At 38.4% G+C, this 26,063-nt stretch overlaps 1 protein-coding gene across 1 annotated transcript in view; it reads right to left on the reverse strand.

Annotated features, from left to right (window-relative positions):
* Nucleotides 1–26,063, reverse strand: part of CDH8 (cadherin 8) — a 149,790-nt gene that overhangs the window by 51,373 nt on the left and 72,354 nt on the right. The window contains exons 5-8 of the mRNA XM_056500593.1: nt 13,724–13,891; nt 9,624–9,811; nt 6,743–6,996; nt 511–647 (exon numbers count right to left, since the gene is read on the reverse strand). Of these exons, the coding sequence (XP_056356568.1) occupies nt 511–647; nt 6,743–6,996; nt 9,624–9,811; nt 13,724–13,891 (747 nt within the window). The remainder of the gene's footprint in view (nt 1–510; nt 648–6,742; nt 6,997–9,623; nt 9,812–13,723; nt 13,892–26,063) is intronic.

Here is a 26,063-nt window from a genome sequence, read left to right on the forward strand (position 1 = left end):
TCCTTGTTGAGAGCTGGGTGTGAGTAAACTCATCCATATGTATCCAACAGCACTACTTTCATGCAACATTACCCCTGTGCTTAATCATTTATGGCTCTGAAACATAATAGCACTCAGAATTAAGAACGTCTGGGTTGAGCCTTCAATTTACTTCTACAATAGCAAAGCTTTAATTTTTCTGTCTTAATGGAGCTAATTATAAGGCTTTGGTTTGGGCTTTTTAAACCTTTTCTTAATGTTTACCCTGCATACTCTGTACATGTGTACTCATCTATCTCTTCAGAATCTCTATCACTATATTCACTGGAAAAAAATATGTAGTTGTGAAAACTAAAAGAAATTGAGTTTGCACAAAAATTAAGCTTTCTTTCCAAAATTCTCTAGCTTGAACACCCAATACATTTAATACATACTATTTAAATTTTGCTGAATTATGTAAAGTTTCCACTACACAGCCTGTTAAAATCACCTATGAACCCAACAGAACAGTCAGAGTACACAAACACTCACTGGTTTCAGTGGCTACAATAGTGATGTTGTGCCATGTGCTGGTTTCTCTGTCCAGGGGTGTTGCCAGAGTTATTTTCCCATCCTCTGCGTTGATGTTGAACTGTCTCTCAAGGTCAGTGTGGCGATCAATGGAAAACCTGCAAAACAGACATCCCTGTAATCTACTTAATGAAGCTGGTGTAATCCATACAGTCACAGTGACAATTCGGGGAGCCCTCTGAGAGCTGCAGTTTTATAGCCAAATGGATTGAGAAGCTCAATAGCACAATAATTTAGAAGACAAAATGACAAACTGAGGCTAAAAAAACTTAATAATTATTGCCCAAGGAGTAATTAGCTGTATACCCAGCGTGAAGGTCGTAAAGTGCCCTCAGGTTCACTGGGTAACATCTCTGAAAAACTGTGCTGATCAAGAGTTAATTACATAATCCATCACATTTATTGGACAGTTTCTATGGTATTTCACAGTAACTGATGATAATTTCAACAATAATGTATTAAGCCACAGAAGAGGTGGGCTTTGTGGTTATTTAAAAAAAAAAGGCTGAATAATATTATTTTACCAATAAATTTCAGATTAACGAAGCATGAACGATTCACCAAGCACGTTATTTGCTTATGGTTCCAGCAGCTCCATGGGCACAGCACGGTGAATCACCAATTTTTCCTATAAAACACTGCAAATGCTGGATGCTCAATTCTTCTTTGGGTTAACATCACTGATTTTTAAACAAACAAGTTCCATCTGACAGGTAGTCAGAGTTTGCAAATGTGAATGTCCAGGTAAATTTTGCAGCCCAAGCAGGGCCAGCCTGACAAGGAGCCAGAGCTGCAGTGGATTGCTCCAACGGTGCATTAAGCAGGATGATGATTTAAAGCTCAGGTCCAGATCTCCAAAAAGCTTTTATGTTTGTGCATTTGCACAAGAGTTATTTTATTAATGAATTATTCGCCAAAAGAAACGAAATCGCAAAATTGAGCCTTCGGTTTCTTGACAGGAAAGGTGGGGAAAGAGGGAGTTGGGTGATAAACTATTGATATGGTTCAACAGAAATTGACTTCAAGGGGTTTTACTGAATCCTAATTGTGGATTTGTATAAAAGCCTTTTAAGCCTTTGTGTCTGTATTACAGAAGCTACCAGCACGCACTGACAGTTTTTACATCTGTTCTGCATTACAACAAGGCACAATAGGGTGAGTCAGGATATGGTATCAGACTCAATTTCCTTATGGAGTGGCCAGAAAAGTGACTCCAGATTGTCACTTCCTCAACACTTTTCTACCTTTTGCAAGCACATTGTTAACATTCCCCAATAAAAGTAAAAGAACATATCTTACTAGAGTGAGAATGGCATAGTTATCTGAAAATCAGCTATTCCATCCTGGTTTGTGCTTTATCAGAAGCAATTTCCAAAATATATTCTGATTTGGAGGTCCCTTTATACACTACAATAAATATATTCTCCAATGAACTCAAGCTCATTCCAGTCTAACACAATCAATTTTAATAGACACAGCATTAGCATCTGATTTCAAAGCTTAGGATTATTGTGTTCATCTATTTTTTTTTATTATTTTATTATTTCAGTATCAGATATTTTCATATTTAGAATGAAAGTTACATTGCAATTAGATTATTTGTGCAATGCATTCTGTAAGATACAGTTCACTTTCAAAAAGAGCTTTAAATGATGAAAACTTATCAAAATCTCAAGGTTTAAGCATTTAAATTCTGCATTGCCAGAGATCAAGGCTAAGCTGATCACACTGGTAAGGTATTTAACAACTAATGAATTTAAGAGGGGAAAACCCCAGCTTAACTATGACATAGGATTTATCAGATATTTACTTGTTTTGTTTGAAACTCTGGGAAGAATTAATTTTACTCATTGAAAAATTACTAGTTTGGTAAGAAGAGTACCAGAAAAATATGAAGTCAAATTCCAAATATCTGTGCCTAAAGTTGGGCACATGCATCTATATTTGGACATTTAAGTAAACTGATTTTCTCGTGAGCTCCACATACTCAGTTCTCAGCATTTCTGAAAATCAGGTCACTTGTGTGGAAGAATAAAGCTGTAGGTACTTAATTTCAGGCAATCATTTTTGAAAATGGATCTTAACTGTATTTTGATGTCTCCCTAGCTCCAATTAAAGTATTAGAAGTAAAATTCTGGTACTAGTGAAGTTAGTAAAAAATACCTTACAGGCTTTCACAGGTTTAAGATTTCACTCAAGAAAAGACAGCAATCAGCTCTTTTTAAGAAGTCATCACTTAAAACTGTTTTTTCACTCTTGAGTTTTATGTAATGGAGCTGAAAGAACTCTCTTGATATCAAACATATATGAAGCTTTCACAGTCCACAAACAAAATAAATGTGAAATGTTCATATGCTATTCAGTGTTTAGTTGACCTGAGCTTGACATAAATTCCACTGAGGGAAGACAGAGTTTTTCTCTGAGGGTCAATCCTTCCTTAAACTTCCAGTCACGGCCTTCCTGCCATGCAGGTTTTGAAGTTATAAAAGAGGGAGTGACACATTTGTGAGTTTATTACATCACATTTCAGCTCATCCCAGCAGTATTTACTCACAACACAAAACCAGCAATTCAACAGGAAACATTTTTAACATGTTGCATGTCTTTACAAGATAACAAAGAGGTAAAACCCTCCTCTGATTTTAATGTGATAAATATTTGTTACAAAAAATAAAAATAAAATCTGCAGTGTCATAAACCTGGGAAAACTAACAGTGCATTTGCAGTTTGCTTTTCATGGTAATGGTGGTGTAACTCTTTTTAATGGGGATGCATTGTCAGATCGATAAAACATACATAAAACATATATTTCTCTAAAAATGAGAAAAGAATATCTTGGGAAATAATATCTTTTGAAATTGCCATAAAGCCAGCACAGGTTATTGGGAAGTTTGGGTTAGTTTATGAGTCTGCTATGGCAATTATAGGAACAACCCCACAGTGGCTTAACAGAAGTGTGGAAGTGATTCTCAGTCCTGCTCTTGCACTGTTGCTGTTATGACTTTATTTTATCTACTCCTTATTTGCACCAATGTAAATAGGAGCAGAAACCCTTTTTTTTGCTGCTCCTGCTGAGATTTGAGCCCCAGCTCTAACACCCAGGAGTGGCAAATCTCCATTTTTACTAATGCCAGGCAGATTGGACAGGGTACTTAGTGACAGATAAACAACTGCACCATTGGGGAGGCACAAAATATTGGATCTGGGGTTTTATGGCCTGCTGTGAATTAAGAAAATGATCAACTGCTGCCAAAGATGAAATCTCTGCCGAAAGGAGTGGGGAAAACCTACTCCAGTGAATCTTATCTGTCCCAGAGAAAGCCACTGAAGGGCAGGGATTTACAGGGGGCAGTTGCAGAACAGGAAGAAGCATTATTGCTCGTGCTGCTTGCCACGTGCCTGGATCGTGCTTTATCCCAGATAATTCACTGCAGATAAAGAGAGCATGGAGGAGACCTGCTGGAGCCCAGAGCTGTGCTGTGCCAGCAGGGGATGATTTCCAGGCTGGAGCTGCTCCCAGGACGTGCCACCCTGCCCAACCAAAGCCTCACAGCTGAGCTGGGCTCGCCGGGTCCCCTTCCCAAAGGAGGGGCATGCAGCCAGATGTGGCCCTGACACACCACCCTGGAAACACTGGGCTGGAACACAACAAACCACAGACCATTTCTACAATTATTACCCAAATCTGTAAAGCCTTTTCACCCTCAGCCTTAAAAACAGGCAGCCCTTAAGCAGCATGCCCTGCACAATGGCAGCTAAGGATCAAGAAGAGCTTGTGCTGCTTATTTTAAAGCTGATGGATTAGAAAAAAAAATATCATAGAATCACAGAATATCCTGACCCAGAAGGATCATGGAATTCCAGCTCCTGGCTCTGCACAGGACAGCCCCAAGAAGCCATCTGTACACCTGCCTGTAAACCTAAAGGAGGCTTTGTGCCTTTAGATCAAGTGAGAAAAAGTTCAGACAATGCTTCATCTTTTCTAAGTAAGCATTAAAAACTACTGGTGAACTAGCTAGAACTGAGGATGAACATTTTTTTTCCTTAAAATAAAAAAAAAAAAAAAAAAAAAAAAAAAGGAAAAAGAAAATCATAGAATAGTCTGGATTGGAAAGGACCCTAAAGATCTCATCCCAACCTCTGCCTTGGGCAGGGACACCTTCCACTAAGACCACAAGCTTCTTTCCAGGCTGCATTTTATAATAATTTATATCTAAATTCTTTAACATTTTATCCTTTGACTCAATTATCAGACTCTTGCCTTGCTCAGAGATATCCAAGTTTTATTCCATTTGTGGCACTGCAATGCTCTGAATGTGTGGAGCCTTTGTGTACCAGACTAATGCAAAGCAGACGTGATATTGGGAGCATGGAAGGTGATTCATATTTTGTTTGTGCTGCCTGGGGTTTTATAACAAATGTACACAGAAGCTCTGCCTAAGCAAAATATTGATAGAACAGATATCTATTGAAAAAAATGTAATTTCCTTGAAATACAATTCATTGTTGCCTGTTTTGAAGGGGAAAAAAAAAAAACAAACCAGCATTTAAAAAAGGCCAGGCAACACTAACATTAAAACTGTCCATTAGTTTTAGAACAGTTTGTTGTAATTTTTCTGATTTTTAACTAAAGTTTAATATTTTTCAAATGGTATCATAGAAACTATGCCTAAAATCTGCATCATATACATGATGCAGTAACAGAAGAAACAGCTGAAATGTACATTCCAATCAATAAAACCAGAGTTTGAATATGTTTCTGTTGGAACCTGTCAGGTTCCTATTTTGTTCCAAACTGCAAAGAAAGGAATTGTATTTCCATTCCCTACTTGTCTCCAACTGGTATTTTCCTCTTTTAATAGTAGAATTACTAACTTGATTTTTTTTTCTGTCCTTAAAATATTTTTTATGAAAAAAAAAATAAAATTAAAAAAAAAAATAAAAAAAAATAAAAAAAATTGAGCTTTCTAGAGCTCTCCCAGGTAAATACAACTTATTCAGGTAAGTAAACAACAGCAAAAAAGCTGCATAGAAAATTGAGCTCTGTGTATTCCTTAATTAGCTATTAAGCCAATATTTTAGAAAACATTAAATATTATCCTGTATCTATTATTTAAAGAAAATATATAAATCATACTAATAAATTACCTTTTTGCTTTAATGTATTGAATTTTGGCCAGTTCTGTTTCATGTATGCTAAGTGGTTTTATATGACCTAATGAGCAATAACATTCTAATCCAGTTTAAAAACAAAGTTTTTATGTTCTTAAAAGTTTGAAGGTCTCTTGATTTATAAAATGATGAAAAAGTGGAAATCAGGTAAATATTTTACTTTTTTATGCATCATGTAGGGCCTCTACTTAAGGGTTTAAAGTCCAGCTCTGCAACAAACCTGATGGAAGTGACAATGATTAGAAAATGATAGTGATAGAAAATGATGGATTATAACAGCTAACATCATCCTCCTGATGCTGCAGACTTCTTGCCTGGCTTAAATTCCCTGAGGCAGCAATGCACAGTGATGATTACTATTAAATAGACTCTCTCCACATACACTTTTGCTATGAATTTCACATTTTGGTGTTGGTTTTCCTAATGCTTTTAGCAGGCAGTACTACACAGAGCAGAATGTGCTTTGGAACACTCACCAAGGGGGAGGGGAACATGTGTGCTCATCAAATTAGATAAAACCCACTGATCTGATCAAACTGAAATAAAAGATTTTTGTTCAAATTAGATACAGAAGGGAAAATATTATAAACTGAAGATGCAAAAGTCATATGGGCATAATCATTGCTGACTTTGTATCTGTAAACCAGGGATGGGTTTAGACAAAGGAATACAAAATATGTTTTGACAGTCTTACAACTGCATGGCACAAACTCAGTATTGTTAGTGCAGACACTACTGGATTATTTAAATTCATTGCAGAGATACACTCTGATGATTCAAGCCCATCCAGCCTCATTTCTCATAAGAACCACTCACATTTCTTATTTTCACTGCGTTCCTCTGTTTCATAAGACTACTCCTATGGCAAGGAGCGTTGAAAATTATCTGAACTGACAAATCTACCATCACAAACCAAATCCTACCCGGGCATTTTCACAGAAACAGAGCAGCATGGAAACAGCCACAGAGCGAGTGGGGCAACGCAGCAGAATTCCCAAAGAACCCGTCAAAGCAGCCCTACCTTATAGGGCTGGAAGAGACATCGGGGTCATGGGCTGTCACCTGGCCCAGCACTGAGTTGAGAGCAGCGTTTTCATGCACTTCCAGGAGGTAGGAGGGGGAGGAGAAGACGGGGGGCTCGTCAGCATCCTCCACCAGGATCTTGACGGTGGCCGTGTCCTTGAAGGGGCCCCCGCTGAGGAAGCGAGGGTCGATGTGGATGTTGGCTGCCTCCACCTTCAGGGTGTAGGAGTTCTTGGTCTCAAAGTCCAGAGGCTGTGGAGAAGGACAAAGATGAATGGCCACAGAGAACAGGTGATCCTAATGCTGATGGGTGGAGGTTATGTGCATTTTTAAGCACACAAAATGAGTTTTAATAAAGTCACTTCCCTCTCCCAGAAACCCAACCTCCAGATTTTCTAGGCACATACTGATTACCAGCTTCAGAGAAAACACCACTGTTTCCTTGTTTCTCACTAGAAATTTACTCTCTCATATAATGTATTATACCATTACAATTACATATCAGACAAATACTGCAAATTTGTTGGGGATGATATGAGTTGCATACCAATAATGCACCTCATCAGTGCTTTACTGGCTGGAGATAAGAAAAAAAATTAAACTGCCTCCACAAAGAATAAATATTTTATTACTTCCAGAACAATGTGAGAAATGCAAGGAACTAGAAATTATTATTTGTTGGACAAGAGAGGTAAAATGTGGAGCTAATCATATAAGAAAATACTTCAATATTCTTGCACTACAAGTAGCTCTGTATTTCAGTTTATAGGAGTAAATTAGGTAGACATCTCTCAGGAATTTCTTAAAACTGTAGCAATTTCTACTTCTGTACCTTTTCTCCTTTTTTTTTTTTTTTTTTCCCCACACACAGAATCACAAAATAAATTACTTTATTCTATCAATAGACCTGCCATGTCATCACTGTTTTTACTGTTTTACAGTTCCATATTAACTCATAAAAGATGAAAACTCAGTGGATTTAAGGGACTGAAATACCAAATAAACCCCAAATCTGTGACACTTTTGAGTGTTAGACTTTTTCATTATGGGAGACTCAAGTTTGTGTCTTGAAGCACATCAGTATATTCACTATATAATTCTCTTGTGTCTCCCAACGATTCAACTTTCAAAGATGCAAATTGCCAAGCATTGGAAAGATATTAAGATTTGCATTATAATGTCTCAGGGATGAAAAGAAGAGGACATAGACACTATGAATCTGCAATGCAAATAGCAGCAAGAGCACAAACAGGAATCTTCAGGAAGTCTGTCAAAGCCTTCAGTATGTATATTTTCAAATTCTGTTGATTTTTTTTCAGGTAGGAATCAAGCTCTAATGGGATTTGCTCTTTCTCACAAATTCTAGTAAACACAAGAAAATCTTGCTTCTTTTGCAGCTCTTGAATTAGTAAGCTTTTGAAATTATGAATGGGGGGTTTATAAATCAGCACATTCACAATTTGCCAATCATGGCTCCTGTAGCACTTTTTCAATTGCTTTTCATATGCTGTACAGAAATGACAGCACCCCAATACACTTAGTCATGCCTAATCAGAATATCATATTGAAAATTTACTCAGCATTGTCTAAAGCCCATGATTTTATGCTGAAGAAAATCTGTTGGTGAGCAGTACCCTCCATACATCATCTAGTGGAGTAGAACCAAAATTATTATTGCTGTCAAAATGAAAATATGAAACAACATTATGGTTGAGATTCAGTTATGAAATAAAGCCAAGGGAACTGGGGCAAAAGGCTAATTGCCTCAGCTTACAGGAGAGGCCACTGCCTACAATAAATAACAGCAAGGAAGAGCTGGGATGTATATCATAATTTTCTCTTTAGAAAGACAAATGTAAATTTAGATAAATATACATCAGTTTATTATAAAGCTACAGTGCTGACCTACTCACTGAGAAAGAGAAAATACAAAGTTTTGACAGGCAATCTGCCTGACCTCTTTAATGACAGGTACAAGTGGAATATTAATTACCTGTTCTCATTGTATTCACCTTTTCTCACTGGCATATCATGATTTGGGTTTTGTTTACTCTTGTTTTCTACAAACAAAGATTCATTTAGGGTGATCTGTGCTATGCAGTTATAACCCACTTCCACTGCTATAAATTATATTCATATCCTTTTTCAGAACACAGCATGAGGAACAGCTTTTTCTCCTTCCCTGGAAAACAATGACAATTAAATCTGCAATTAACGTTTCCCTGGCTCTGCTAGAGGAGTTTTGTTCTGTGCTGACTTCCCCACATTTCTGTACATAACTGGGTGGTGCTTTTGTTGTGTACATGGAAATACCTCACCTTGCACATATCAAGGCTCTATAAGCATAGAAAAGGTAACACAGTTTTCTTTAGGGCCCAAATTTGGCACTTTTCACTGATCTCTTTAATAAAATTCACTGAAATCCTTGTTCATTGAGTGAAGCCAGCTCAACATGAGAAAAGGTAGAAGACTAAGCTCTCACATATCAGGTAATTTAATTAATGCACTGTGATTTATTTTTCTCTGAACAGCTACACAGGAAATCAAATAACTGAGAGAAGTTATTTGATGAATACTCAGCCAAGATTTTACAGAAGTTTAAACCACCACGAAAGTGGAATCTAATCTGTTCTTCTCCTTTGGAACCAAGGAAACAAAACCTGCATGGGAGCCTGGATAAGATTAACACATTTCCAGCACCCATGGATGTCACCTCAATGGAAATTCAGGAATATGGCAAATACACCCCTTTTCATCCCTCCAGGGGCTTGACACCTCATCCAAAGATGAAATAGTCCAGCATCTTCTCACAGAGCAAAGTCTGGCTGGGCACTTGTATGTACAATAAACATTTATATTTTAACAGAGATATGATTTACCTTTCTCACTCTAATAATGCCGTCCTGAGTTTGGGCATCTGTGGTAATCTCAAATATATCCATTCCATCTCCTTCAATAATATCATAGGATGATTTAGCATTTTCTCCAATATCCAGGTCGTTTGCTTTCACCCTTCCTATTGGTTCACCAAGAGCAACATCCTCCATTACTGAGAAGTGATACAGACCTTACAAACAAGAGGAAAAGACTAAAGATTACAGCTGGTCCCAGTGTCCCTGTGTGCTCTTCAGTGTTCACATCCCCAACTCCTGAGATGTGCAACTGATCCAACCCCCACTTACACAAGTTATTGACTGAAAGCAGCAGAGCACACAAGAAAATTCACTTTCCTGTAGGTGAGTGTCCTTTCCCTTCCAGCAGCCTCCTGCTTCTTCCTTGCAGGGAAGTTTTGTGTTGGCAAACACAAATATTGAGCTCCTTTCAACTCTGCAGAACTCACCTTTTTATACAGATATTTTATTGACAAGCAGTTACAATGCAACCAAGAAACTTTGGCTTTTACTCCACAAAAAAATTGGTCTAATATTTAAAAAACCTATTGTGTAAACACTTACATAGCTTCAAATATTTACTACATAACTTCAAATATTTACTGCTTTTTAAAATGTAATTTGATTTTTGTAGGCTTAAAATCTTCCACCTCTCTTTTGCGGTAAGAAACTAATCAGGAAACATTCAAGGAAACTCCCAAAATTTTTTTGTTTTTGTTTTTTTTTTTACTGAAAACAATAACTTTTCATAGCAATCATTACTGTGCTTACTATTTGTTGTACAGTCAGACTAAAATCCATTAGAAATTGCTATTCACATTTTCAACATTTTATTTTTTGTTATACTTGCTTCAAACCTTTTAAGCTAAAAAACATCAGAAATCTACTTAGACATATTATTTCAGGTAGAAATTTTAAGGCAAAACCCAAAACATCCATTTCTTTTTGTATCTCCTTGTTCCTAACAGTACTCTAAAAAACAGAAGACACACATTTTATACCCAAAATTCTTTCTAGAGTCCCTATATTTCTACTGCTTTATAATTGACACTTATTGAAGTTAAGGATAATACACAATCTAATCAAATGAAATGCTGCTCAGGAGTTAAAACAGACAAAAAGAATTCAAAGATAATAGAAAAGACCATTAAAACTGTCTTAGAAGAACAGGGAGGACAGGGAACAACAAGGCCAGAACCCTGTGTCAAAAATTATCTGTTAAATGCAGGCAATAGTTTTCCAAAAAGAATGTTCAGAGTTGTTGCTTTACCTGTTGTAGCTGATTGCAGCAGCAACAGGTGAAAATAGGAAGGAAACTGTGAGGATTTCACAAATACTTGCATTAGCTACACAATGAAGTCCCAAAGTGACTTGGTTTTGATGCTCCTAGGCTGAATTATTAGGGATAATTTGGAGATCATCAAGGTTCCTCAGAATATCTATAATGGCTCAAAAACAATGAGCAGCCAAAGCAATGGAGAGCCTTGGGAGGATAAATTATGTCTTCATCATTTACACTGCTGTCCACACTCTGTGCTTTGAACCTCCAGGCACAGCTGATTGCATTGTTAAGTTGAAAATTCGCCCTCAGATTTATTAAAATAGTTTACAAAACATTAAGAAAAAATTAAAAATTTTGATGCAGGCACATTCCTCTCCAGAATTATGATTTGTGTCCTAGTGCTGAGCTGACCAAAATATCCACACTGGGCAGCTTTGAAAGCCCTGGGTTTCCACAGGAGTGCACAGTTCTTCTCATTACAATTCTGTGGTAAACTGCCGGGTTAAAAACTTTGGTGACTTATAAAATGCCTCTAAAATTATTTCAGAGAGATCACAGAAGTAGTGAAAGTTCATCTTTTTCATTTCTAAAACCCAGGAGGCTAACACTCTGAAATCAAACCATAAATATACATTTCTGTCCTGCCTGGAAACAATAACCTGATAAAACACCCTGTTTCCTGAGCTCATTACCATTTATTGTGCAAGCAGCATGTATTACATCTTATGAATTTCGATTTCATTCTGGCTAGGCTTATTGTAAGTTTGATCCTTTCTTATTTTCCTTTCCAGGCAAATGCAAACTGTGCTTCAACAGTGCAAAAAAAAAAAAAAAAAAAAAAAAATAAATTCAGACTCTCTCAGCTCTTGTCCAAGGGCAGAGTCTTGGCTAATCTGTGGTGCTGGGCAGCATTTTGAAAAGGCAGCATTTGTAATAACACCCAGCTCTAGTGTTATTATGGCTCATCATTGAAGCAATAAATACATAATAAATACCCCCAGTGAGGGTACATGCACCAGGATTTTTTCCTAAAGAATTCCCAAAATGGTCAGTGCTTATTCCTAGAGGGAAGCTTGGATCCTGCAGGGGCTTCAGAGACAGCAGGAAAACTCATCCAGGGGCAAAGGCATTCCAGGGATAACAGTGCAGCCTTGCTGATGGCCCCAGCCAGTGTGTCACTGTGCCCAAAAGCACTGGGAAAGGGCAGCTCCACCTCCTCGTGCCCTGAGTTTGGACCAGTGCTGCTGCTGATTTTCAGGTTAGATTTCTGCCATATTGGCAGCCAGAGGCTTTCTGAGTGCTGGTACAACAGAAATTCCAGGTAAGGACAATAAATGCCAGTGCTGGTAGAGCAGAAATGCCAGGTAAAATAAATGCCAGTGCTGGTACAACAGAAATGCCAGGTAAGGACAATAAATGCCAGTGCTGGTAAAGCAGAAATGCCAGGTAAAATAAATACCAGTGCTGGTAGAGCAGAAATGCCAGGTAAGGACAATAAATGCCAGAGCTGGTGCAGCAGAAATGCCAGGGAAGCTGGCAAAGGCAGCTCTGTGCTCCCTGAGCTGGAGCCACAGGACAGTGCAGGTAGAAAAGAGACATCCCTCTGCATGCTGGTGATAGAGTTCAGCTGTGGAATTGCATTGTTAGGGAAATTGCTGGAAAACACTAACACAGGGAAAGGCAATGCAACGGGACTCAAAGTAAAAAATTTATGTATTTCCTGCTTTATGAGAGAAAACCTTTTATTAAGCAGAGCACTTATCTGTTAAAAACCACTAAGATGAGGTAATAAAATATGTATTTTGAAAATAAGCTTTGCCTCTGCTTATTTGGAATAGATTTCTCTCTCTCTCCATCTCTATATACATTTTATATGATTTTTTATCATATGCTGAGCACTAGACCAAACCCATTTTATTCTGTGTCCTCAGAAGAGGGGAAAAGTAGAGTTCAAATCATCCATACATGGAAAAAAAATAACTTCATGCTGGGTACCTTGTTAGAAAAACATACTTCTAAGAAAAAAATGATGCAGAGTCTAGATACAGTTTCAAAAAACTTTTAACTTTAATTTTCCAGAACAAGCAGAATAAAATGTAAGTTTCTAGCAGGTGTATTGGGTTGCACCTGTTCCAAATAAAAATCAATCCAGCCATTGTGCTCTTCTTCCTCTTTTTTACTTTTTGTCTTCATCTTGGAAATAGACTACAAAGCTTGCAGAGAATCCCAGCAGGATGCCAAATCATTTTAACCTAACTCAGCAAGATACCCATTGGAACCACAGTAGAAAATATGGATTTTGAATTAAAGATCAACAATAATCTAGATTCAGACTTATCTTCTTTGTTTTGTTCAGTATTGCCTAATTAGTCAAGGCTTCATTCCTTTTATCTGTTTGTATGTGTCTTTTTTGGTGGTGTCACTTGTCTGCATGAGATGGAAGCAACAAAGCACACAGAAGCAACTGCACTGAGAGGAAATAAATTTGTTTTCAGAAGTCTCCAGGCCCTTTTGGGTGGATGTAAGAAGGGTAACAAGGAAGGCAGAGATCTGCAAACACTCTTGTGGACATAATTCCCTCTTTCCTAAGCTCTTAATCAGGCAGAGTTACTTTATCTAGTAACAACTACATGTTTCAAATTACATTAAAAATCCAGACAATATGAAGATTTTAAAAAATTTAAAAATTAAAATAAATAAATAAATAAATAAATAAATAAATAAACCCACTTGATTTAAAAACAAAAACCAACAACACAATAACAGTTTGTTAGATTGGAGCACACACAGATATAATGGCACTTACTCTGTGCAAACTTTGGAGGATTGTCATTCACATCACTGAGTGTGATTGTCACTGTTGTGGTTCCAGAGAGTCCACCCATATGTCCTCCCATGTCCTTTGCTTGGATGACCACAAAATATTCTTCTTTGGCTTCTCTGTCCATGTTGGGAAGAGCTGTTTTAATTATAGCTACAATAATGTGTGGGGGGAAAACAGTCAGGTACAGACACAAATTCAGTTTGCAGCTGTTTTTATGGATATATGCAAATATTGGTATACAAAAAATGTCAAAGGTCCAGTTAGCTTGCCTCTTAATACAAAGGATGAAGAAGAATTTGAGATCTTGAAAAAATTATATTAGAGGTCACCCATCTTGATTTAATTAGAAGTGCACTGAAAATGTGGCTCAAAACCCAAGAATTAATCATAGCTGTGATACATATTTTACATTTTATTCCTGACAAACCTCTTGGTTTCTGCCCTACCTCCCACAGAAATCCCAAACAGAAGACAACCACATAGAAAGCTGACTCTGTTAACCACATCTGTTCAGATTAAAATAATTTCAACCCATTATTTGATCTATTTGATTATGTGATCCGTTCTTGAGTATATTGCAGGCTACAGTTGTTCTCTTAAGTCTTAAACTGAGTGCCTAAACTTGAACAGGAGAAAGACAGGAAGTTGCCATCACCTATTTTATCAGCTTAGAAGCTTTTAAACCTACAAAAGTTCAATGATCTGCTGTATACCAAAATACAAACGTCAGTGATATATCTAAATATCAACAATGGACAGTTCAGTTAATTCTGGGGCCAGATCCACTGTAAACTCCTATAGATTTCATGGACATGTAGTAGAAGAAATAATCAAATCATTTCTTCTTTCCATAATTTTTCCACCTGTAATGTGCTATTATATTCACAACATGTATTGGAAGTGTAATACTAAATTTATATAGTGCTCACTGCAGTTCAGTAAAGTCCACCAAAATTATAAGACCATAAGGGACTAAAGAAGCCCCACTAAACCTAGGGAAAACAAGTCAAAACGTTCAATAGAAATATGGATTTTTGTTGTTGTTGTTGTTATTATCATTTTTTTAAATTCCATTAAAAAAGAAATAATGTTTCCTTGCAGACATTGACAGCAACTCAACAAATCTTTGTTTTAGTTTTGCTTTCTTTGTTGGGATTGGAATGGCTGTGGATATTCCATATAACCCATCTCTTACTCTTTTGTCTGGCACAGGTTCTACTAACCAAGCTTTTTAGAAATTACACTCTGGCTGAAATGCTGAGATTACTTATTCATGTAGAATAAACAAATATTCTTTTTGCATTAATAGGGATGCCTTTTATGAAATTCTAAAATTTACAAATTATAAAGAAAATGCTAATATTTATTAAATATCCATTGAACTTTAACAATATAATACTAAGAACCTGATCAGACCTTTTCATGGCTGAGGACCTCACTAAGAGCAAGGGGGTGTAAAATATTTATAATAAAGCAACACACTTCCTCCATAAACCAAATATAACATGAGAGCAGGCTTGTAACCCACACTCTTGTAATCCTTCTCCATAAAATATTCTTGGTTGCCTCACATATTTATTAATTCTGCAGGAAAATGAAACCTCTGCCCTATGTCTGCAGCAGCCAAGGCAGAGAATTCATTCTTTTGTTCCCCAGGAGCTCAGAGCCACAGAAGGGCTGGGGGTGGAAGGGACCTGCAGCAGGTCCAGCCCTCTGCCAAAAATGGGGCACCTGCAGCAGGTGACACAGGAACACATCCAGAGGGACAGAGAAACTCAATTAGTGAGTTTTTATCCCAGCACAGGGAATAAAAAGCCCACAGCAAGTGGGGTTTGGAGCCTCAAGGCCAATGGCACAGCAGGTGAAAGTGGCTCAGGAGGGAACCCACATTATCCTGCCACACACCAAGAAAATGCCTTGTGTTAGTTTTTCTGAGTGAAAGCAGGAGAACAATAAACCCCATTTATCAGATTTGATAGGTGCAAAATACAGTCAGTGAAAGAGTAGGGTCATTTCCTCCATGGCAGCCTGGGTAAGGAAAGTAAATGATGCTTAATTCTGAAAGCATCTGACAGTTGTGGCTGGCTTGGACTGACTGGGTTACTATTGATGAATAATAATGATGTATTCTGCAAATAAGTCTTTTGTTATAAGTGAAATGACTCATAAAGAGCATTCTAATGCAAACCTAGGCTATCAGAATTTGGTCCACATTCATTTTTTTCAGTAATATAGCAGATCCAAATATCAATGAACCCTTATTTCAATAGGGCTTGTATTAAGCATACTATACTTTATCTCCATTATTTTTTTAGGCAGAGTTTCTATGTTTGTTGGGTTTTTTAAACCTAATTTACATAGTTAACTCTAGCCTACAGATGAGTTGTGTGAGATCCCATATTTTGTATTCTGCAGCTTCCACTGAGAAAAGTCAATTATTTCACTAAATTGATGGTTTTTTCTAGGCAGGTATTTTAATTCGTCTCTTGATGTATTGAACAGTTTAGCCCTTGCCTATGATTTAAAATATCAGGCAGATTAAATACCTTTAGAAGTGCCAAATAAAAATTAAAATTTTGGCTTTTAAGACATAAAAATTTGGGGGTTTCTTTTCCTGTATAAAGGTACATGAGCCGTTATTTCAGTAGTTTTATACATATCTGCTGTCACAGATCATAAGCCACTTGCCAGAAGCTGAGTCAAAGTCAAGTTTCAATTTCAAACACAATAAAAGGCTAAAAAGCAGTTTACTGTTTAAATTACTATGAGAGGAGCTGAAGGTTTTTAAGAACCAAATCTATCCAAATTGCACAGGCTGATTGGTACCACTGCATTCAGAATCTACAGAATTGAGGTCAGCAACAGGGAAGTGTTGATATCTCCTAGGAGGCAAATTTATGAACACCAAAAAGCTCCATCCTCATCTATCATGATCAAGACAAATACAGGCTAAGAGGGTTCTGCACAGAGAATCTCAAGGATATTTATTTACTTGTTCTTTTGCTTTATTCACCAGTCCTCAGGCTGGGCTTGCAGGAAGTACTGAAAGCATCTGTTTAATTTTAGAACACAACCCGAGCTCACCAAATACCAACACACACCCAGCACACAGAACATTAACTCACTGAGCATTCAACCTGCTCTGCTTCAGCTCAGCCCAGAAACAAATGGAGAATAAAATCATAATCACTTTCAGCATGCAGTGATGGATGAGAAGGAGATGTGCCAAACAGGAGTAGTTGAAAAGCGAGAGAATTACCATAAACTAATGTAAGGCAGGTAGATGCTTGTTGGAAGATTGTATTCAGAACAGTTATCAATGGCTTACTGTCAGGTGGAGAGATGGATGACGTGGCTCATGGAGATTGTTCTGCTTCTAGAATAATTCAAAATTTCCTGAAAGCCAGAAGGCAGGGAAAACTTATCAAGCCTTTCAGATGACATAAAGTTGGGAGCCATTGCAAGTACAGGAAGAACAGGATTAGAGTTCAAAACAATTTTCACAATTTGGAGAGTCTAAAATAGCAGGATGCAACTCAATTTGGCAAGTAAAAAGCATTTTGTGTGAGGGAAACAATTAACTTCCCAATTACAATAGAGAAGATGACTCACAAGACAGAAGAGAATGTGGAGTCGAAATGAGCTGAATGTGAGACAACAACGTGCTGATAAAAGTACTCCAGCATTTCCTGGTATGTTAGTGAGTGTGTTATGTGGAAGAACTGTGGAATAATCTTTCCAGTGCACTCAGGTAAGGCTGCAGTTGGAACAGTGTGTCCAGCTTTGAAAAATACTGATTTATACAGTCAGGGAAGCATAAGGAAAGCCTTTACAGGCAAATAAGTAAAAATTACTGAGAACTATTCTCCTTTTCCACTGGGGATAAGAGAAGAAATAACAAGCCTAAAATATAAGCCCCAAATGGGTTTCAGCTGCACCAAGAGACATTTCAGTCAAACATTAGGGGAGTACTGACAGAAGGCTGCCTGTAGGATTTCAGTGTTCCCATTCCTGCAAGTTTTTAAGAATTTATCAGTCAACCATCTGCCAAGAATGAGAAGGGAAAATCTGATCCTTTTTGGGGCCAGTGGCCCTGACTACATTCTCACTCGAGGTTCCTTCCCTCCATAATGTCTAAGTCAAGGCTTTGTCTCCTTGTAGCCTGAAATAATTCCCAAAGCTTACTGCTATTAAAACATTCACAGACATGTGGTACAACCACTGAACATGCATCCCCCAGAACCTCCCTACAGATCCTCTCCCTCAAGCTGGAAAGATCAGCAAACAGCTTGGAAGGCACAGAAGTCAAGAAGCAAACTCTTCCCTCTAAGGATGAAACCTCCAAATATTGGAGTACTTTTTTTTTTTTTTTTTTTTTTTTTTTTTTTTGGCTGAGTTGCTTTTCCTGAGCAGCCACCGGTGTCCCACTGCTCAAGAGCAAATAAAGCAGCTGCAGAAGGGGATTTACTTTTGCAGTGGTCCTGACTGCACACACTGAGCGATTTGCACAATCTGCCTTACAACTTGAATCAGTTAAAATGCACCCCTGGGGACTGCATTCAAAAACCCATTTGGAAGAATATTCACTGTCTCACTCTGAAAAAGTCCAGGGGGAAGGAAGCAAAGTGGCAGAGGCTACAGCTCATGAAAAGAAAGAAGCAAAAGAAAGCAACAGAAATAAGGACCTGGCTTTCACTTTTGTCTCCATTTTTTCATGGATCTCTTTGTGATAATGCTATAAAACTACACATAATAATAATTGAGCACATGGAACAAAACCAAGCTATGCAAAATTGGAACCTGGCCCTGAGAAGCCTCTCTCAAGCATCCCATTCATCTCACACGCTTTATTGAAGACTTCCTGCTATTTCAGCTTGCATACTCTGATACTTTGGAACTTTCCCTACCTCATTTTGCAGGAGCTAAGTAATTGCTTTGATCTTTCTTCCGTGCTAGAACCTTGGTGGAGATTCTTATTAAACATAACAGCCATTTAGGACCCAAACTCCTGAAAAATCAATCTTCCAATTTCTTCAGAGCCATGAGTGGCATTCTTTATATTCCCTGGAAGCACAGCAACTTCAGTGATGTTTTAGCAGTCCATAAAAAAGGTTTACTTGGAGATCTGTGGAAATCTTGTGCCATAATTCTTTAAAAAATTAGTAGATCACAACTACATTTACTCAAATTTTTTAAAAATACAGTACTTTGATGATGTGATACAGGAATACTGATCTAGTGTTTTTAATTTTATTCACCTTTATCAAAATCTCCTTAATAAGAATTATCATCAAATATTCTAATTTCTGGTTTCATTTCTATCAAGACAGGCAACATATCTGCAATCTCTAGAAGGCTGCCTAATTTTCTATAAAAGTTATTAATTACAGGAGTTGTATGAACTACATTCAGATCTAGATATATTTCAAATCAAGGTTATTAAACACAGTAAAAATAATGACTAGCTGGAGAATCAAATGCTATATTACATTTTATATTTCTGTGACATTTTTGTATTTTCAACAGAGACTCTAATACTGTGTTCTAATACTTATATTTAGAAAGTGTATGGGGAAAAATGGCACTTTTTTTAAACAGAGAGCTCAAGGTAGGATATGGTTTTGTTAATTTGGGTATTTTAACCTAGGACTTATTGCATTTTCTCTTCCAGCCCATATTACTACAATTTTTGCAGTTTCTGCTCCTGTTTTCATCCTGAAGTAGACCCTGCAAGTCTCTTACTGTGTGTGAAATGACCTCTCTATGTGCATTCTGCTAGAAGTCTGTCCTACAGGACATGACTGGACAACACTATTATAATGTTGCCTTTTTAATTCAGGTGAACTTGTCTCAGGGTTTTAGAGAATGGGTTCAAAGCTCTCCTTACCTGCCCATTCCCTTTTCCCTGGGACCCTTCCATTGGCATGGTGAAAGGATCACTCTCCCACCAGCTGAGAACAAATTCAGTAAATAAACATTTGGCACTGCATTTATGGCCTTGTTTCCTTAGGATTTTATTTGTAGCAATCTAATAGCTGTGATTACACCAGACACTTTACAGAAAGTAGCCTTGGATTCTTTTTCAGGTGCTTTCCAGCTCCAGCTGTGTAGTTCAAACTCCTCTCTCTAATTCAGGCCCTTAAAGCACATTATTTAGATATGTTGCCCGTTTTCCTACTCAGCATGAGGAACAGTCGAGTTCAAACTACCTCACAAGCTTTCTAAAATGATAGAGCTATTGCTCCAAAATGCAAGAAATATGTGTGGTATCAGCTTTTTGTTACTGCTATTATTTGATAAACTCAAGAAGCAGAAATCACTTTTTCCAAATGCCAATCTGCCTTGATCTTCAGCCACTCATCTCTACAGCTGCAGAGCAGCAGAACTGTGTTCAAACATCTCTGCAACGATTTTTTAGTTATTTTATTAATGAGCAAGGACTGCTCCTGGTGCTAGTGAAGGGCCAGTCCTAAACAGCTGATCCATAATAGCTGCACTCTCTCCTCTAGCTAATGAGGGAGAGCTGCGGGACTGGCTCAGCTCTGCTCTGCCTCTGTCAGCCCAGCCCTCTCTAATGGGCTGTCACCAAGACAACTCCCCGGGCCATCAAACACCTCGGCACAAACACCTTGACACGTCTCCTCGGGCTGCACAGGCTGTTTAGTACACAAAGACATGAAAGAGTCCCAGCAGTGTGAGTGCAGACTGCTGCCAGCTCTGTGCTGGAGCACAGCGAGCAGGGATGCACCCAGGAACCCGTGAGTGCTGCTGGAGCCACAGGGCTGCCCTGGGAATGGAGCTGGAAACACAGGGCTGCCCTGGGAATGGAGCTGTGCTGCCCTGGGAATGCTGCTGGAGCCACAGGGCTGCCCTGGGAATGGAACTGGGCTGCCCTGGGAATGGAACTGTGCTGCCCTGGGAATGGAACTGGAAACACAGTGCTGCCCTGGGAATGGAACAGGGCTGCCCTGGGAATGGAACAGGGCTGCCCTGGGAATGGAACTGTGCTGCCCTGGGAATGGAGCAGTGCTGCCCTGGGAATGGAACTGGAAACACAGTGCTGCCCTGGGAATGCCCCAGTGCTGCCCTGGGAATGCCCCAGTGCTGCCCTGGGAATGCTGCTGGAGCCACAGTGCTGCCCCGGGAATGCCCCAGTGCTGCCCTGGGAATGCTGCTCCCTGGGCTCCATGGACCTGGGTGCTCTTGCACACACCTTCCCTCTTCTAGGGCAGGTGTCCCTGCCAGGGCAGGGGTGCAATGCCAGGAGCTCTAAGGTCCCTTCCAACCCAAAGCACCCTGATTCTGTGATCCTACAACGCTGTGAAAAGCGGTTTCTACACCCCTCCTGCTAAAGCAGAGCAGTGCCCACCCATCCCAGGTCATGCCTCCTTTCAAGCTCCAGGAGTTTGCTTCACCTCAGACCTGCACAAGTGGCTCAGCCACGGCAGCAGCAGTCAATAAACGAGCTGGAAAGCAGCAGCTCCATCACGCCCTGACTCATGTTGAACAAGTGCTTTCTCTACACTAATCCCATGAGGGTTTAGATCTAAAGTATTTAGGAGCTGAACTATTTAGGAAGGCTCTGTTGAACACGAGTGAGCTCTGTTCCTAGCAGCTCATTACTTTCCCCTTACAGCACTAGATTCCTTCCTATACCAAAACTGCTTCTCTCCAGCTTGAAGTGCTTCCTTGTCATTGTATCATGAGTAATTACAAAAACAGTCCCCATATCTCTCTTTTATTAATACCTCTCAAATATTTGTGCACTGATTTCATATCCTTCTTTAATCACCTCTGATCCAGTTTATACAAATTTAGTTCAATCAATCTTTCATTATAACTAATATTCTCCTGACCTTAGCTACCCTGCTTTGAACTTTCTCAGTATCTCAGCAGTGTTGTTTTGTTTTTTTTTTATGATGACAGCTCTTATCAGCCCTACACACAATATTCTGAGGGGGCACCTTGTACCATTGGGAATGAATTGGACATTAACAACCAGACATATCACAAACATTCCTGTAACTGGAAAGGTGCTGGTTTATACCCTCTTGCTCCCTTACTTGTTTTCATTCTGCTGGACTCTATTATAAGGTCTAAATGGAGCCAAGACTTCAAATTAAAATTAGAGATTCAAACCTGGCTTCTGTTGAGTGAAGCTTTCATTCCTCCTAGGCCTATTCACTTATGTTCCGATTTCAGGACCAGAGGGCCACACACTAAATCAAAAACTCTGCTGTTTAAAGCATGTGCTCTTCCAACTGAAAGTGAAAGCAGGTGTAGGGAAAAACCCCACAATTATTCCCTCTCCAAATAAATATCCACATTCTGTTAGGAGAGCCTTCAGACTCTTCCATCCATCTCAGCTGTACCTCCTTGAGCCTTGGCTTTCTACCAAGTGCCCATATCCAAGACAGCAGTGTTTAAAAGCTTTTCAGCCAGACTAAGGGCTTGTGCTCCACTAATTCCATGTGCTTTCCAGTGCAGTAGGGCTTTGCTGTAATTTGCCTTCTTCCCATAGCTATATTTCAGGTATGTGTAGGAGTGACATTATTTAAGTTCATGTGAAATGTAAATAAGTCAGACACAGCTGAAAATGTATTTCCTCTGCCATCCCTATATTGTAGAACACAGTGTCACTTCATATTACTTTTCATTATGATAATCTTATTTTAAAGCTGACAGTCATGATTTAATATCCTTGAAAAAGCTTAAAAGTGAGAAGTGTACTCCAGCTACTTTTAGCAGCCTTAAGGAACCCCCTTTCCCAGCACTTGGAATTGTCATCATTTGGATTATGAGAGAATCCATACAACTCATGTGCCTCTATAAATAAAACACACTAGGCAGGGAGCCTGCCATCAGCTGCTGAGATGGAACCATAATGATAAAGGAATATATTTCAGCCCACCATGAGTTTTGTTACTAATCTGATGCCATCACATTGAAAGTTTTGTCTCTCACAGAAAAAAATCTAAATCTGTGTCTTTGTCATGTATTAATTACATCCACCCTCTATCCAGCAAACCAGTGGTCATAATAAAATTCACCTACAAAAAGTGAAAAATATTCAGAACAAGCCATCAAAAAGGCATTTGCTCTAAGCCACATTCAGAGCACTGAGTGTAAAATAACTTCTGAATTACCTCCTTCCACGTGTCTATAACTCTTACAGAAGAACTTGCAAACTAGAACTGCAGCAATACATGCATTTTTCATCTCAGGTAATGGAAAATTATTGTTTCATGGGTCACTCACCAGCACTTGTTTCTTTGTGCCCAGCATTAGAGAAGTGTTTCAGTGAGGAGGTTTAGTACTGTGAGCTCCAGCTGAGAGAGATTCAGATAAGGGCCACATCCAGCTCCTGCCAAGCCAGGAGGAACCAAAATGCAGGAGAGAGAGAAATGCTTCTCTCCATCACCCTCAGGTGTGACAGCCCTTCCTCAGCACATCCTCCTCCTGCTCTCTCTCTCTGTTTGAGAGGAATCAGGATAATTCCTCATGGTTCACTCTCCACATGCCATTAAGACCAAGCAGAAAGGTCAGACAATCCTTACTCTGAGCCAGGAAATTAAAAATTTACACACAGTACTGCCCTGCTGTAGGTAGTTGCACAGATCTACATTTACTCTTGGTTTCTATGAAAGATGATAAAAGTCATCTAGAAAAATTGCAAATAGGCCAGCTCTCAATAGCTATACTTCTGATAACACTTGGTACACTCCTATGAATGGCAGAAAATATTTACATTCTGAAGTGGATCACTCTCACACACCCCATTTCTTAAAATGCTGGTTCCATTTAGGGGGAGACACAATGTCTGTGTTCAGAAACAATTCTGTTTCAAATTAATTGAAAAGGCTTTTCACTTACCAGGGGCACTAATGAAGTGTAATCACAGAGAAAATGCAGCTGTGCACACACCCACATTTCCCCTCACACCCCCCAAAAATCCCAAATAACCCTCAAACCCTAAAATATGTGCCATGCTTGGAGGATCACCTTCAGCTTTGATTTGTTTGGGGTGGGACACTACTGTACCTGCTCTGCTGTAATTTGGGCACTGTCACAACAGTGTCCAAACACCTTCCCACGTGAAAACCTCCCTGAGGGTCCTGAGGACTACAAGATAATGTGTTTTCCTGGGAGCTGTGATGGTTCACAAAGATTGGACAAATATAAAGAAACAAACATCTGCACACTTCATCTTTGCTTTGGACATTTTGGTTTAGAACAATCCTTTTCACCCTGTGTGACTGCAGTTTCTACATAACTACCTGCATCTGGTTTGATTAATGATTAAACTTTATAAATATAAAATATAAATATATATAATATATATAATATTTATATGTATATGTATATGTATATGTATATGTACATGTATATGTATATGTATATGTATATGTATATTTATATTTATATGTATATTTATATGAATATGAATATGAATATGAATATAAATATAAATATAAATATAAATATAAATATAAATAATTTTATATACTCTAAACAAAATGCTGTTTGGTGAGAGCAGGATGGTGATTCCACTGCAGATGAAGGGCTCTACACAGAGATGGCAAAGACACAGGAGCAGCCTCAGTACAGGAGCTCAGCCAGTTGCAGTGAGTTAGAGAAGAACATAATTTATGTTCTCCACAGATCTAAAGAAATGGGGGATCTGAAACCATTTATTTGCTCAGAAGCAGCTCCATAAGATGAAGCCATTTAGGGACTGTGGCCACAGCTGAATTCTTTGTCAATAAATTCCCCTTTTAGACACTAACGTGTCATTTTCATGGTAACTGAACTGCTCTGCAAAGGAATATTTGTAGGTGGAAATGAAGGGAGGAGAGGGGAATTAGTGCCAGTGGAACAGGAGAAAAACCTTGATTTTCAGGTTCACCAAGAAGCTTTGGAGCTCTCTGGCTTTCATGATAACAGGAATCACACTCCTAGATGAGGAATAGTTACTCCTTTGGATTGAGCATTCAAGTTTAATGCAATACAAATAAGAAAATTAAGTAAAATTAAATATTTTCTAGCATTTGGAATATTTCTTTCAGGCCATTTTTTCTGTGAAAAGAAAATCTGTGTAGGTGGAGAATGCACTTCTCAGCTCCTTTAGGAAAGCTGATGTGTTCCCATGCTAAGGCACTAACTTTGCCCAGTAGAAACTGAGAAAAACCCTACAGTCAATGTCAATTCCCCTCTAATGAAGACAGCTCACACAAGTCATTACTGCATGCAATAATTTGTAATATTAAAGAAACCAAACAGAATATTTAGATATTTGGTGGTCAGAGGTCTGTTCAGAGTTATATTTCCACTTGATTGTGACAAATGAGCCTCAGGAACTAAGGGCCTTCACTAACAAACACTCTCTTAACACACTTATTTTTGGAACAAGCTGCTCTTTTTCCATTGTACTGTGCTAAATTTTTTCTCTGTAAAACTCTATTTTACATGCAGTGTAAAAATAAAAGGCTGAATCACATTCCAGAGATCCTTTTCACATTTAGGATAGCTGTCCTTCAACCAGAAAACCCCACTTTGGACTAATCCATTAATATTTATCGATGCATACTATTTATATAAAGTGCCTTAAAGCTAGGGCATTTCTAGGAATGGGAAATAATTTTTCCAAGCAATTTCATCAGAAAGATTTCAAGGAATTCCAGTTTTTGAAGATTACAAGAGTACCATGTTTAATGTTTGTGAGAAAACTTAGTTCACTTAATCTATCAAAATCATCCTTGAATAATTTCTCTGAGCATTTCTTTTACAGTTTTGTTACTGTGCACCAGGACAAGAATTTTTGCTCCTGTTTTACAGCTGTATAAATTCAGGTAGATTTTTGTATGTTGTAAAAAGAGTTTTAGTTTTCTTCTCCTTAGGAGATCACAGCTGCTTCACTCCCAGTGATTAAAAAGGATTTCTAGTAACAGGTGACAGAATATTAGAAATGTTATCAAATCACCTTAAAACTTGCTTTTTAGACTAATAACTAAATGAATTTGCTGTATGGGCAACCTGTGTACAGAAAACAAGAGGGAATTAATTTATTGGCACTTCTTTCAGATGACTCAAGAGTATAAAGCACAGAGAAATGAAGTCACCCTGAATGCATGCTAATCAAAATTCACACCAACACTCACAGTTGATGCTCTTTCTCTCCCCAAATTGATCCAACCAATCAAGAAAGAATTTTCAATGAAAACACAAAATATATTCACTGAAATTCCCAGGCTAAGCTGTATTTTAGCTGGGAATGCCACAGCCTCCTATTGAACATTACATGATGCTCATCAGGCCAAGCCCT

Source organism: Oenanthe melanoleuca, chromosome 11, assembly GCF_029582105.1.
Source record: "Oenanthe melanoleuca isolate GR-GAL-2019-014 chromosome 11, OMel1.0, whole genome shotgun sequence".
Lineage (NCBI taxonomy): Eukaryota > Metazoa > Chordata > Aves > Passeriformes > Muscicapidae > Oenanthe > Oenanthe melanoleuca.